General features: G+C 46.9%; 2 protein-coding genes across 2 annotated transcripts; both read right to left on the bottom strand.

Moving 5' to 3' along the window:
- Window positions 1–2,721: 2,721 nt before the first annotated feature.
- LOC134501166 (olfactory receptor 5V1-like) lies at window positions 2,722–3,657 on the bottom strand. The gene has a single exon (XM_063308773.1). It carries the CDS (start codon window positions 3,655–3,657, stop codon window positions 2,722–2,724), a length of 936 nt encoding a protein of 311 aa, XP_063164843.1.
- A 6,267-nt stretch (window positions 3,658–9,924) lies between these two features.
- Window positions 9,925–10,860, bottom strand: LOC134501165 (olfactory receptor 5V1-like). The gene has a single exon (XM_063308772.1). It carries the CDS (start codon window positions 10,858–10,860, stop codon window positions 9,925–9,927), a length of 936 nt encoding a protein of 311 aa, XP_063164842.1.
- Window positions 10,861–15,676: the final 4,816 nt, after the last annotated feature.

The following is a 15,676-nucleotide window of genomic DNA, read 5'->3' as shown; positions in this document are numbered from 1 at the left end:
ACCCTGAACCCGTGGGGCTGAGGATATGCGTGTCAGATAGAGCCGTTTAGGTTAGGAATTTATAGCTGATTGTGTAGAGTAGCTGGCGTCTACAAAGAGGTGTTTGAGTGGGATTAGCCTTTGAAAGGAGGAAGAGATAAGGATGGCAGAATCATCCCGGACACATAAACACATAAACCTAGTAACTAACTCAAGAATGCTTGGGAAACAGGAAGATTGTGAGCTGAGCCCTCGAAGGAGGGGGAGGACAGTTAGGGTATAAAAGTTTTGAGCTAGCTTTGTTCTTGGTTCCTTCTTGCACGGAGGGACCCGCCTTTGCAAACGCGTAAATAAACTCTTTTCTCTGTATCATCGAACCTTGTGGATTGGAATTCTTTTGGGAGTTTTTCCCACTGACACAAGGAACAAAGAATTATTGCCTGAAGCTAAATGCCTCTGGAACTGAGAAATTGCAGGCTTTTGCCGATTCTGACTGGGGAGCAGATGTCAGTGACAGAAAATCCACTTCTGGGATTTTAATTCAATTTGCTGGATCTAGCTTAGGCTGGCATTCTAGAAAACAAACACTTGTTGCTCTTTCCACTGCAGAAGCAGAGTTTTATTCTCTAACACAAACCTGTAATGAGGTTACATGGTTTAAACATTTGTTAAAAGACATAGGCATGGAAGTGAACCAGCCTATAACTGTTTATGAGGATAATCAAGCTTGCATTGCTATGGCAAAATCTGAAGCCTGCAGAAATAGAACAAAACATATCGATATTAGATATCAATATATCAAAGATATGATAAGCAAAGGAGAAATAATGTTAAAATATTGTGAATCAAAAGACATGATTGCTGATATTTTAACCAAACCTCTTCCTGTACCAAGACACAAAGAGTTGTCAGAGAAGATTGGTTTGCATCTTAATCTATAGTGTAAAAAGGGGAGTGTTGAGGTTTTCCTACTAACGATTAAGACTGCTATTGTACCTAATCATTTTGGCCGGGTGAAGAGGTTGTATTTGATTGTCTCCTCGCACGTGCTTCATGCAAATTGCCTGGGGGGAGGATCCTGCCCAGACTTGTTTCTTACTTCCTCTTTTTTCTCTCTGCCGATATGTAGCAAGCCAGGCTTGCTCTCAATGAGAGCTAAGTCCTTTAAATATGTTTTGTTTTTGTTTTGCTTTCTGTAAATAAATTATTTTTATAGAAATGTCTGTTGTGTGACTTTTCTGATCTCTCCTGGGCTAAAGGCTTTCCCAGCATTCTGCCAACAGTTTCCAGGCGGTGCTTGGCAGAAGTCTCTGAGACAGAGTTTGGTGAGACAAAAGTCCTCTGAGTCAGCAAGGGTTAGGCTCTGTGAACCAGCTGCTTTCCCACTGCCAATGAGAGGGAGAAGTCCACCTCTTTTGCCAGTGGTGGTTTGAGCCTGTTTCTTGAAACCAGTCCTCAGTGCTTGATGGCCTTGAAGCTACGCGGCCATCACACCTTTACCTCAAAGCCGTTTGTGACCCAGGAAGGGCTGGCCCTGGGGGGACAACTGGGTGGAGCTTGGTCTGTTGGTATTTGTTTGTTTTGCAAGGACCAAGCTGTTAAGGTTACTATGGTAACAAATCACTCTGGCAGGGTGAGAAGGTGAACCTTAAGTATCCACAGGTTGGGGTGTGAAAAGAATGACCATATAAGGAAAAGCTGCTGATTTGCCCATGAAAGGAACTTGCCTGGACTTGTTTAGTCTCCTTTTACACAGCCTTCCTCCCGGTCCTACTCAGAGTGCATGTGTGTGTCTGAGCTTGTAAAGCTTTTGTGCCTATCCAGGATATCTGGATATGAAACTGTTTATGTTTTTATGCTTTCTTTAAACACATTTATTTTTATAGAAATGCCTGGTGTGTGTTTTTTCTGATCTCTTGGTCCAGATGCTTTCCAGCAATCTCTGGCATGGTCAGCTGGCACTTTTGTGCTGATTTCAGTTGAGATCATAAGCAGACCAAAAGGGGCTGAGTTCAGCTGGTGGAGGAAGCATTCTGCATCGCCTGTTACATGTATTGTGTGCACTTCCTCTGGGGTTATGATGTGCTCCCTTATAATGCTTCAGAAAGGAAACACAGATCTATGGGGGAAATGCTTGTTAGGTATGTTTACTCTGTCAATCAGTAGAGCGGTGGGAAACGGCTCACTGAAGGAACAAGCAAGCAGCGAAGCTCATGAAAAGTGAAACCACTTGTCTGCTCTAACAGGGCCTCTCTTAGGTCCAGCTGCTTCTTTCTTTGTTTCCAGATAAGAGAAAAATCTGGAATCCATGGGGTTTTTCCTGCCCCCATCAGATTTTGAACTGTGTTTCTGCATTCCAGGTGACACTGCCCCTGAGGCCTCCTTGTGGCCAGAAGGTCCTGAGGTGCTGAAGAATCAGTCCCATTGGATTCACACTCCCAGGAGTTCACAAAGCATGCTAACTGCAGAAAAACCTGGGCCAGGTGAACGCTAGTAACGTCGTGTTTCTGTTAGGCTTTAACTGAATAAGCATGTTTCAGAGGATGGAAAATTGCTTTCTGGAGAAAACCTTCAGGAAGGCAGGCAGTCTGAAAGCTGTAGGTTGTGAGAACCAAGCAAACCCCCAGTGTCTCTCATGTGCCTTTTCTGTCCTGAGCATTCTCGGGAAAAGCAAGAAAGAACTGGTCTCTTGGCACACCAGGAAGGGCTTCAGACTTGCCTGTACAACTTCTAAGAAGGATTCTATATTCTCCTGTGGCTTTCCAGGATCTTCCGCAGAGCCTCCTTCACCTCCTTGTTGCGGAGGCTGTAGATCAGGGGGTTCAGCATGGGGGTGATGATGCAATACATTGTGGAGATCAGGGTGTCCGTCTCCAGGGAGTAGCCAGCACTGGGCTGGTTGTAGTTAACTGATCCATTTCCAAAATAAAGGGTGACCACCACCACATGAGAAATGCAAGTGGAAAAAGCTTTGTGCCTCCCGGAGTTGGAGCAGATGCGCAGGATGGATGCAAGGATGTAGAAGTATGAGATGACAACAAAAAGGAAGGGACCCAATCCCACAAATACAGTGGCTATATGAATTGTTATCTGGTTGGCATATATGTCACCACAGGCAATTTTCAGCAGTGGTGGGAGGTCACAAAAGATGTGATGGATCTGATTATTTCCACAGAAATGTAACTTGGAGGCCAAGGCTGTATGCACTGCTGAATCCAGGAAGCCCCAGATCCAGATGAAAATAGCCGCTTGCATGCAAACATGTGGACTCATGATGTGAGAATAGCGCAACGGTTGACAGATGGCAGCATAGCGGTCATACGCCATGATGGCCAGCAACCAGCATTCTGAGCCAGAGAAGGCCACCAGGAAGAACATCTGGGCAAAACAATGGTTGTAGGAAATGGTGTGCCTTTGGAGAAGGAGATTTGAAAGGATCTTGGGGACTGTGACTGTTGAGTAGCAGACATCCAAGCAGGATAAGTGGCTGAGGAAAAAATACATGGGACTGTGAAGGTGGGAATCCACCAGGATGAGGGTGATGATCATGAAGTTACCCAGAATGGTGACCAAATAGATGGCGAGGAACAGCAGGATGAGGTAGATCCGGCCATGTGTGATGGTGGAGAAACCCAGAAAAACAAACTGAGTAACTAGAGTCTGGTTGCCAATATCCATGGGAATGCAGGGATTATGTGTCACAAAGATGCTTAAGGAGAACAGAAGAACTACCAGGTGAGATTTTTCTGATTTCTACATAAGTACCTCTTGCACAATATTAGACCTTGAATCTTCAGATTTTGCAGTGAAAGGGATTGTAACTATTGGACTTGGTATTCCAGGAGCTCCACCTTTATTACTTTTGCTTCTATAAATTGAAGGCTTTCCACTTTCAGAGAATCTGTTGTGATGTTTCAGAGTGGGCACCCCTTTCAACCGGCTTCCAACTAATGCCAAAATCAAAGACAGTTCTGTCTTTTTTGCAACTTTGGAAATGATCCTCCTCTTGATAAACCCCAGAAGTAGAAGCAGTATGACCTAGCAGGGAAAAAATGGGGGTGGGAAGAAGAATAAAACAACATAATTATCATATGTTAGGAAGCATGTGAGATTTGGACCATAAGGAAGGCTGAGTGCTGAAGAATTGATGCTTTTGAACTGTGGTGCTGGAGAAGAATCTTAAGCATCCCTTGGACTGCAAGGAGGTCAAATTAGTCAACCCTACAGGAAATCAACCCAGAAATCAACTGCTCATTGGAAGGACAGATCCCGAAGCTGAAGCTCAAATACTTTGGCTACCTGATGTGAAGAGGACTCACTGGAAAAGACCCTGATGCTGGGAAAGACTGAAGGTGAAGGAGAAGGGGACGGCAGAGGAGGAGATGGCTAGATAGCATCACCGATGCAATGAACGTGAATCTGAGCAAACCCCGGGAGACAGTGGAGGACAGGAAGGCCCAGTGTGCTGTGGTCCACAGGGTCACAAAGGGTTGGACACGACTTAACGACTGAACAGCAACAACAAGGAAGCATGATGTTAGATCTACCTCACAGCCACATCAAAGAAGAAGAAACCATGGAAATCTTTGTCGTTGCAGTCCCCATTCTCTGCTCTGCAGAGAATGTGCCCACCCCCCTCCAGTTGCTCCTCATGGGTGGCAGGAACATCCAAGAAGCCTACATGAGAGTCTTGGGTTGTAAGAACGAAGAAAGCAGTTTCATGGATTGGTGGAGAACGCGGGCAGTCACCAGCAGAGGGCACATTGGACAGAGGAACATTGCCTAGGCTGGGAATTGGATTTCTTTTTCTTTTGGAATTTTTTCTTTTGAGATTGTATTTTGTGCCTTGGCAATATTGTGATTTGTTGAGCCTGGAGAGAATTTTGAGACATTTAGGCAACTTCGTATTCCTCACTTGCTGTAGACTTTGTATAGTTTCCTGGGGTGTGCGAAAAATATTCACAGCTACCTAACAGTTTGTGGATGCTCCTGTAAGGGGAGGTTGGCCCCCACTCTTCTGGCCTTGAGGAAGAGTGTCAAGACCGGGCTCGGGGACCCAAGAGCGATGGGCAGCCTTGTGGGTGGCGGGCGGCTTAAGATGCTCTCTCTGCCTTTTAATTTCCCTCTTTTATCTTCTAGTTTTTGTACTTTTCCTATTTTATTATTTGTAAGCTGCCCAGAGTCACTTTTATAGTGAGAAGGGTGGTGTATAAAGTTAATAATAAATAAATAAATAAAAACAAATAAGCCAGGTGGATCAGGAGGAGGACACCTGTTCTGATCCTGGCTTAAAACTACCTCCTTCACCCTTGCTGTATACACGCTGTGTAACCCAATCCTTGGGCAAGGAAGGCTTTTCTGTCACCAGGAAGCATGTATAAATGTCATGGCTGAGAAATACAAGCCACTTTGACTGCCATCTGCAGCCATGTGGGCAGTGGTCCGACACAGTGGATTGTGTTCAGAAGGTGCTTCATGAAACTTCAAAAAAGTTCTGATTGGGGAAGAACAGAATCTGGGGAATAAGAGTCGCTTGCAAGGAGGTCAGATTGTGACTTGGAACAAGCCGTCTCACCTAACCTCAGTCTAGCCCAGCAGTTTAAGGAGGTTTCGCTTTACAAAGTAAGCTGAAAAAAGCCCTCTCAGCTTCTTCACAGACGAATCCTTTGGAAGAAGAGTTGGAAAGGGCTGAGAGCCTTGAACTGTTGGGAGCTGAGGTTCTGTGCTGCCAAAGGGAGAAGAGAATCCATGGAGAACCTGCATTGACCTGGACAAGATTATTAATTGGGGGTGGGGAGAAGGAGCATTATCATTCTTTCATTTTCTCACCCTGTTTGTGTTCTGTCTAGCTTTGCAAGATATCCCTGTGACAGGTTGATATGGATAAATGATAATCAGACTCAACCCACCCCTTCCTTGACTGTCAATGCTCTTGTCCCATCACTAGCATTCATGGAGGTGACTTTGACCAAGTAGGGTCCAGTTAGTGGGTGACTCAAAGTTCCACACTCTTACATCTTTCCCATTCATATTGGGAATGAATTTGAGTTGCTCCACAAATCTCTGCTTCACCCTGAAATCCACCCAACATTGGCGTATCTTACAGAACAAAGAAATGAGGCACAAGTCAAAGTGCAGCACATCTTGGCAGTCTCCCATGAAAGGGGAGATGCATAGTGGTTGGTTGTGTGTATTTTCTAACTGGCATAATTCTAGATAAGGGAGTTGCATCTTTTCAGAGTTTGCCTTTGCTACCTCTGGTATCGTAATAAACCATCTGTGCTTTAATGGAAGGGTGTACTGGTCACCACTATAAATGAACTCCTGGGGCAATTTGTGAGGGAAACTCCTACACTACTTCTCCTGCTGTCTTCTCCACTTTGGGAAATCATTCTGGAATCAAGGAGCTATAAGGCAGGTCTTGGTGACTAGATCACTAACTTGAATAAACTAATGCTTACATTCGTTGGGAAAGTCATGTTGATCAGCGATGTGTACCTCAAATTAGTTGTGCTGGGACTTAGTAATGTATTAAAGAGACAAATATATTCAAGCTTTGAGTCAATGAACCTATGCACTTCTTGTTTAACATTGGAAATAATGGCCCTCAGTATATGAAACCTAACTTGGTTATACTGTGTGAAGAAGTGCTTGGATTGACCTGACTTGAATCCCACCAGCTCCCTTGCCTGTCAGGTACAAAAGAAGTAGAAAAATGTATCCCTATAGGTCTCCAGTACCCAGCTTTGATTCAGGGAGCTGCTCTGAAGGGGCATTTGGTCAAAACTTTGCCCATTCAAAACCGTATTTGGAACAGTACATAGTCTTAGGAGGGATAGAAAGGTCTGGGTCATTCATTGTTAAAATTCTTGTCCCCTCAGAGAGGAGAAGCTCTTTGCCATTTCTGAGATCCCCTAAATGGGGATTCCTGGGTTGAATCTTGCATTCCTGATCCCTCTCCACTTCCCCCTCCCCCTCAATGCCTTCCTCCTCCAAATGCCTCTCTCCTTGCAATGTCTCCCAAAAAGAGGATGCTGGATGGTCCACAAAGCAGCTCACCTTTGCTGGTTATCCCACCTGCAGAAGACAGCTGTGGCTGAAGCTGAATCGCCTCCTCCCCACGTTCTCCCACAGATGGATTCAGATGCAATGAGAATGGAGGTGGCTCAGCCAGCAGTCTGCAAGCAGGGCAGGAAGGGCGATCTTGGGGAACTCGTTCTCACAACAAGGGAAATCTCCCGGTTTGCCTGCACTATCCATGGCAGGCGGTGCTCATGGGGGAAAGTGTGCCTTGGGGTGCAGGCCCTGAGAATATTCTGCAGGGAGCAGAGCTGGGAGGAGAAGCAGAAGGGACCTTCTGGGGCTCAATTCTCTTGTGTGGCACTTACCAGCAGGCACCAGAAATATTTATCTGTGTCAGGGGCTGCGAGGGAAAAGGGTAAAGCAGACTGATTTTTTCCAGATCTCAGGTATAACTAGACAGGGATTTATTTCATTCGTTTTTAAGCAGTGTTCTACAACGGGATTTGAGAGTGTTTCTTTTTTTTAATGGAACATCCATCCATCCATCTGGAGAAAGGCCAGGTGAAGTCCAATGGCCCCTTCTCTGCCGCAGCCATTCCTGTTCTCTGAAGCCAAACTGCTTAGCGCCATTTCCTTCCATTGGGAAGTTTCTGTCCTATATTTCTGGGGCTGTCTTCACATGGCATGTTCGCAGCCTTAACCCATTTTGGGGTGTGCAGAACACTCTCGGCCACAGCAAAAGCACCCCAGGGAAAGCCAGAGGCCCCCTGAAGACCGAGGACAAACAGCAGCTTGGCTGTTCACCGTCCTTGCTGAGGGCACTGAGTAAAAGCGGCCGAGTTAGAGAGATAAGAGGGTGGCCTGCAGCCCTCCCCTAAATACCTTGCACTAAGTTTCTGCATGTTTTGCCAGCAACCTGCAAAGAACAATGGCTTCTCATGGGCACATTATAGAATTTGAGATTAGTCTGTCTTCTTCCTGGGACTCATACGCAGCGGCTTTCTTTTCATCTTGAAGCAAGCATCACTGGAAAGGAGCCATCCTCTTGACTGTCTGTGCGGCTCATTATTTGCTCTAAATGTTTGTTCATTTGTTCATTTGTTGATTTATCTCAGCTAGACTCTAGGCAGATTACAGAGTTCAAAAACAGAATACAAATCAGAACAATTAAAAATGACTAAGAATATAACCCCCCCCAAAAAATCACAAGGTAAAAGTGGCTTTGCTATACAACCATCTCCAAAGGGTCTTGGAGGAACCATGTTTTCACTTGCTTCTGGAGGGCTGCGGGGGTGGGGAACCATAAGCACTTCAGGAGGAAAGAAATTTCAGAGGAAAGAAGGTGCTACCCAGAAGGCCTGCAATCAGGCCCCCTCCCAGTGTACCTCCTGGTAGGAAGGGACTCTCAGCAGATGCTTCCTAGTTGTCCCAGAAGGACTGGCAGAAACTAATGTGGTCTAAGAAAGCCAGGCCCTGGGCTATATAGGGCTTTATAAGTAGAGACCAACACCTTGAATTGCACTCAGAAACCTACCGGTCACCAGTGCAGTCTAAGAGTAAAGATGTAACACGGCAGTACCATGACTGACCACTAAGCATCCATTTCACTGTATTCTGGACCTTCTGGAGATTTTTGGGAAGGTGGTTGGGCTGTGGCTTCAAAGGGCTCTGAAGTAAACAGATTAGCTAGACCCTTTTCAGTTGGGTTGCAGGCTGGGGCACCATACAGAGACAGCACTGATCATGCTTGTTGATGATCTCTGGTGGAGCCAGGATAAAGGTGGTGCAACCATCCTGGCCCTCCTTGATCTCTCAGTGGCTTTTGGTACCATGCATCATAGTATTCTTCTGAACTGTTTATGGGGACTAGAAATAGGGGGCATGGTGTTGTGGTAGCTTTCCTTATTTTTCCATGGTTGGTTCTAGTCATTTTTGGTGGGGGGTTGGCACTGAGCTTGAATGTCTACATGAAGTCACTGGGTAAGGTCATCCATTGGTTCAGGGTCATGGATAATCAGCTGGTCCAGAATATGGTGGCAAGAGCAGTTACAGACATGCCCCATTATGCCCATGTAACACCTCCGCTTCATGAGCTGAAATGGTTGCTAGTTTGCTTCTGGGTGCAATTCAAGGTGCTGGTTATCACCTACAGAACTGCTAGTGACATAGGTCCTAGTTAACCAGGAATCATCTGTTTCCTATGACTTCTGTACAATTGGACAGAATTGGCATGATTCAGGTCCCATTGATTAAGCAGTGCCATCTGATGGGGCCCAGGAAGTGGGCCTTCTATGTAATGGCCCCTGCCCTCTGGAACAGAAATTTCCTAGATATTTGAATGGCCCCTAACCTGACCTTGTTTAAGTGAGCCTTGAAAACCTGGCTCTTCCCCCAGACCCTGGGTTAGAGAGCATGGTGGGCTCTTCTTGGGGTTTTGTGGGCCATGATTTTATTGCTCCTCCAGGATGTCTGTTGCTGTTTTGGTGGTATAGTATTTTCAACTGCTTTTTAATATTGTATGCTGCCAATATTAAAAGTGGAATTGGGTGGCTTGAGAAATTTGACCTATATCCTCCAGAGCCCTTTTTGGTGCCCAGCTGTTGTTCTTGTGTTGATTTCAAGTGGGCAAACCAAAGATGCTGAGTTCACACAGTGCATTAACCACAAAATAACTAACCAAAGAATATTCAGAGTAGGTATTTGTGTGAATGGTTCTATTAGGATTTAATTGATAGTCTATTTCTCTATGGAAAACACTCCGAGGAAGGCAATCGGCCTGAGACGACTGATTGTGTCACCAAACATAATATGCAGCATCTCTCATGTGCCCCTTCTCTGCTGAGCTTCACCCGAAAGAGCAAGAACTGGTCTCTTGGAGTGCCAGGAAGGGTTTCAAACTTGTCCTTAAGACTGAGAAGAATTCTATACTTTCCTGTGACTTTCCATGGCCTTCTGCAGAGCCCTCTTTACCTCCTGGTTACGGAGACTGTAGATCAGGGGGTTCATCATGGGGATGACAATGCAATACATTGTGGAAATCAAGGTGTCACTCTCCAAGGAATAGCCAGTGCTTGGTTGATAATAATTAATTGATCCATTACCAAAGAAAAGGATGACCACCAGCATGTGAGAAGAGCAGGTAGAAAAAGCTTTGCGCCTGCCCGAGTTGGAGTGGATGCGCAGGATGGATGCAAGGATGTAGAAGTAGGAGATGGCAACAAAAAGGAAAGGGGCCAGTCCCACAAAAAAGGTAGCTATGTGGATTGCTATTTCACTGGCAAATTTGTCATCACAGGCAATTTTCAGCAGTGGTGGGAGATCACAAAAGATGTGATGGATCTGATTGTCTCCACAGAAACGTAACTTGGAGGCCAAGGCAGCATGGATGGCTGAATCCAGGAAGCCCCAGATCCAGATGATAATGGCTGCTTGCATGCAAACGCGTGGACTCATGAGGTGTGAATAGTGCAAAGGTTGACAGATGGCAGCATAGCGGTCATATGCCATGATAGCTAGAAACCAGCATTCTGAGCCAGAGCAAGCCATCAGGAAGAACATCTGGGTAAGACAATGGTTGTAAGAAATGGTGTGTCTTTGGAGAAGGAGATTTGCTAGGATCTTGGGGACTGTAACTGATGAATAGCAAATGTCCAAGCAGGATAAGTGGCAGAGAAAAAAATACATGGGACTGTGAAGGTGGGAGTCCACCACAATTAGGGTTATGATTGTGATGTTGCCCAGAATGGTGACTAAATAGATGGTGAGGAACACCAGGATGAGGTAGACCTGGCCATGTGTGATGTTGGAGAAACCCAGAAAAATGAACTCACTAACAAGAGTCTGGTTCCTGACATCCATGGGAGTGCAGGGATTGCACATAGCAAAGATGCTCAAAGAGAGCAAAAGGGTCACCGAACGAGCCTATTATTACCTCCACATATGCACCAGTAGACTTTGTTTCTTCAGACTTTGTAGTGGATTAAACAGTATGCAAAATCCAATTGCTGAACTTAATAGAGGTTCACAGAGCTCCTAAAGGATTACTTTTGCTTTTGTAAGTTGAAGGCTTTCCAGTCTCAGAGAATCTGTTGTTGCTCAGAGTTGATACCTCTTTCAACTGGAGTCCAACTAGTGGCAATCTCAAAGACAGTTTTGTCTTCTTTGCGACTTTGGAAATGACCTTCCTGCTGATTAAATCCCAGCAAGAGAAGCAGTGTGATCTAGCAGGGAAAAAAGACTGGGGGTGGGGAAAGAATAAAACAAAGTCATACCATTTGTTAGGAGCCATGAAGTTAGATCTACCTCACTGCCCCACCAAAGAAGAAGAAACTCCAAAAATCAGTGCTGCTGCAATCCGCATTGTCAGTTCTGCAAAATCCCTGGGGCAGTGCCCAACTCCCTCCAGATGACTGGGTCTTGGTGGTTTGCATGAACATCTGGAAAGTCCACTTGTAGGTCCTGGGTCGTAAGAACAAAGGACACATCTTCCATCGATCCAACCTGACCTTATGTCCCATAATGCCTTCCAGGTACCTTTGGGATCAAGGCTATAGGCTGGACACGGTTTCAGTGTTCCTCCTACCTTTTTTTCCTATTGAACAATATGGTGAGGTTGGATGGCACAGGGAATGGCGAAAATGTATATAGTTATGTCTGCTATATTTACTCTGTTTGGGAAAAGAAGTCCGTCCTGAGGAAATTATGTCCATTAGATCATGAGGCATCAGAAGTGACTGACTGAACATGCAATTCCCAGAATTACTACCAAAACAACCTACTGAAGCAGAGAACACTGAGAACAAGGGGCAAGACCGCCTTAGCTGCTGGGTCTAAGCTACACTGGGTTGCTGTCACATTTCGCCAGTTTAGAGTTCCTTCTTCCTCCTCATTTCAATAACGATTCTCAATTGTCTCAGTAACGTGGGGCTGGATCCAGCCCAAGGTGTGCCCTTGGACAACCCATCAATCTCTAAGGGACACCCAAGAAAATGCTTGACTTGCTCTTGGCTTCAACACCGAACAGTCCTGCCCTCTCTCGTCTTGACAGCTTTAAAGGTCTTCGTAGGACACTGTTCCACCTCCTCTAAATGAAGGTCCAACTTCATTTAGAATCCAATCATCATATAGAATGAACACAGGTTGTTAGAGAAGGTGTCAGCCCTATAAGGTAGATCAGGCCAGACCGAGAAACCAATGTCATATCAGTCTAAAACAACTTTGATTGTAACAGCTATAAATAACAGAGTCCTCCTAGTCTGAATGTGCTTCCCCCACCCTTGTTTTATCTTCCTGTGAATTGGAGAAGGGATTGTCTGAGATACTTTCTCCAATGAGTTTCTTGGAAAGAACTCAAGACCCACTTGTCTGATCATTGCCTTGGTATCGGCTCTTCCTCCTCTCCTTCAAAGCCGTTCTCTATGCCCTCTGTAAAAGGAATCTTGCTAGTTTAACAGATTTAAATAGCGTAACAACAACAAGTGTCTTGCTGTATTCCAGAAAATGATATCTACAGATTAGATTAAGGGTCTTTGGGATCACAAGGACAAGGAAGTGCTGTTGGTCTGTGGAAGTGCTTCAGGAGTTCTTGTCCAGTGGATAGAAGCATTAGGGTGAGGTTACCTCTTCCAAGATGCCTTTTGCAAACCCATAAGCAACAGTTGCCTCTTTATATTCCCAACCAAATGTATGTTGAGATACATCACCTTGGAACATGGAATTTCCATCTTGCTACCATGGCCAGTAGCCAGCAGTTTACCATCTAACCTACAGACTCAATACAAGATCCACAATTTACTTATATTGTGTGAAGATGTTCTTGGTTGGACTCTTTTGACTCGTGATCCAAACAGCTCCCTTGCCTGTCAGGTAAGAAAGGGAGCAGGAAATTGTATCTCTGTAGGTTTCCCTCACCCAGCTTTGATCCAGGGAGCTGCTCTGAAGGGGCACTTTGGTCAAAGCTTTCTCTAATCAAACACCAGGATAGAAAGATCTGGGTTGTTGTTGGTTAAAACTGTTGTCCCCTCAGGGAGGAGAAGCTCTTTGCCATTGCTGAGATCCCCTAAATGGAGATTCTGGGTTGAATCTTGCATTCCTGATCCCTCTCCACTTCCCCCTCCCCCCCAATGCCTTCCTCCTCCAAATGCCTCTCTCCTTGCAATGTCTCCCAAAAAGAGGATGCTGGATGGTCCACAAAGCAGCTCACCTTTGCTGGTTATCCCGCCTGCAGAAGACAGCTGTGGCTGAAGCCGAATCGCCTCCTCCCCACGTTCTCCCACAGATGGATTCAGACGCAATGAGAATGGAGGTGGCTCAGCCAGCAGTCTGCAAGCAGGGCAGGAAGGGAGATGTTTAGAAGCTCATTCTTCCAACAGAAGCAAGTCTCCCGGTCACCTGCATTATCCGTGGCAGGTGGTGCTCATGGGGGGAAATGTGCCTTGGCGTGGGGGCCCTGAGAATAGTCAGAGGGATCCTCTGGGGCCAAACTCTCTCATCTGGGACTTGCTAGCCAGCACAGGGATGATTTAATTTGTTGGGGTTGGCAGGGCTGGTCAAACCAGTTAGGAAGAGAAATCTAAAATTAATTATTTCGTTCTTATCTACTGATATTCTAGAAATCATTTAAGAGCAATTTTTAAAAGAAAGCATTTAAATAATCTTTTGAGGGAGATGGGTGGTGACGAAATTTGAAATATAAATAAATTAATAAATAACCTCCCTCCCTTTCATCCAGTACAACTATACAGGTAGTCCTCACTGCCTTAACGACCACAACTGGGGCCGGCAACTCCCAATTGCTAAGTGATGTGGTCGTTAAGTGAGAGATCACATGATCACAATGGACTTATGACCTCACTTCTGCCTTGGTGTCATGCGCTGCCTACCTCTGAATAACATTCAGACGCTGGTTTGCAAAGCAGGTTCTGGTTTATTTCAGGTTAGGTACAACGTTGGTAGAAAAAAGCTGAGAGTGACAGGAGCGCGCCGGTGCGGGGTTTAAATACCCCGCGCCGGTCAGCGCCCCCTCGCTCACGGTCACGTCACCCCCCTTTGTCCCATGCGTTGCCCTGCCATTGGTTGAGGGTTTCCAGGATCGCCCATCCTCAGGTTTCCATTCTTCTGCTGATTGCTTTCAGCTGGGCGATCCCCGTTGTATTGTCGCTGATGGCTTGGGTGGCTCCGTGATTCGTTTAGCTATTGTTTGTTAGCCGTTAGTCGTTGTGGGTTGATGGCTACTTAACTTGTGCCCCTTCACTTATTTCCTTGTCATTGTCATGAGTGCCATTGCGCTGATGACTTTAGCTCAACGGCACTCATGACATACTGCCCCCTTTTCGAATAGTGTTCTCCCCCGGTTTTCTTGGTTTTCCCCGTGGAGCTGTCAAAACGCCACATTTTTTTTTTTTTTTTCAAAGTTCCCGCCGGAGTAGTTGTCGCCCCTCCCTTTGCTCCTCCCTCTACCACGTGCCTTCCCAGGGTGTGTCCATGGTGCGCATGCTCGGGTTCTGACCTGGCGTGCGCATGCTCCAACCACACCCTGTTTGTTTGGCTCAGTTCGGCGAGGCGAGAGGCGTGGCTGGGCGGGTGCTGCTCAGCTCCAGGTAGGGCCCTTCTTTTCTTATTTAGAGTGCGTCGCCTTTGTTGTGTCTCCTGGGCGTTGCCCCCAGGTTGCCCTGTTGACTTGCTTGCCACTCCCCCGCGGCCGGGGGGCGGGGGGAGGGTGCTGGCGATCGTTTGTCACCACCCCGTGGGCCTGGGGCGGGGGGAGTGAGTCCCGGGGGGGAAAGGTCCACCCAAGTCGCGGGCTTGGGGGGGCCCTTTCCCTTGGGGCACGGGAGGCGGGGGGGGGCCTGCGGGGGGGGGGTTGGATTTGCTGACCTTGGTTGCGGTTTGTCTGGGTATGCCCGGTGAAATGCTCTGGTCAGGTCAGGCGCGTTAACGTTGTGCGCCGCCACCCATTCCGGGTGGGGGAAGTGTTTCCACCTGACCAGATAGTGTAGAGTTCCTCGTTGCTTGCGGGAGTCGAGGATGTCCCTGATCTCGAAGTGGTGTTGCCCGTCGATCATTAGCGGTGCGGGCTGTGGCGTGCTTGGGTGCCATCGGGAGGTGGTTGCCGGTTTTAGGAGGCTGGTATGGAACACCGGGTGGAGTCTCCGGAGGTTGTGTGGCAGGTCCAGGCGTATTGCTACCGGGTTCACTATTTGCGTGACTCGGAACGGCCCGATGTACTTAGGCCCCAGTTTTTTCGAGGGTTGGGTTGACTTTAGGAACTTGGTGGAGAGATAGGCCATATCTCCCGCCTGGAACGGCGGCTGTTGGCGCCGGTGCTTGTCGGCCTGCTCTTTGTAAGCAGCCTGTGCCTCCTTTAGCGCCGCCGTGATTACTGGCCATGCTTCCGCGATCTTCCGTCCCCAGTCGCTGGCGTCCACCTGGGGTTCCGGGGGTTGAGGTAGCTCCGGTATGGGGACGAAGTCGCGCCCCGAGACTACTTCGAACGGGGTTTTCCCCGTGCTCGTGTGGACGGCGTTGTTGTATGCGACTTCGGCGAACGGGAGCAGTTCAGCCCAGTCGTCTTGGTGGTAGTTCGTATATGATCGTATAAATTGCTCTAAGGTGGCATTAAGAACCTCAGTGGCTCCGTCCGTCTGCGGATGCCAAGCCGTAGATAGGGCCTGTT

The sequence above is a fragment of the Candoia aspera genome, chromosome 7 (assembly GCF_035149785.1).
Source record: "Candoia aspera isolate rCanAsp1 chromosome 7, rCanAsp1.hap2, whole genome shotgun sequence".
NCBI lineage: Eukaryota > Metazoa > Chordata > Lepidosauria > Squamata > Boidae > Candoia > Candoia aspera.
The sequence above is the reverse complement of the archived record's forward strand: the minus strand, read 5'-3'. Positions and strand labels throughout refer to the sequence as shown.

Excerpts from the sequence above, each read along its gene's own strand:
- LOC134501165 (XM_063308772.1), bottom strand. The coding sequence starts at position 10,860 with ATGGATGTCAGGAACCAGACTCTTGTTAGTGAGTTCATTTTTCTGGGT.
- LOC134501166 (XM_063308773.1), bottom strand. The coding sequence starts at position 3,657 with ATGGATATTGGCAACCAGACTCTAGTTACTCAGTTTGTTTTTCTGGGT.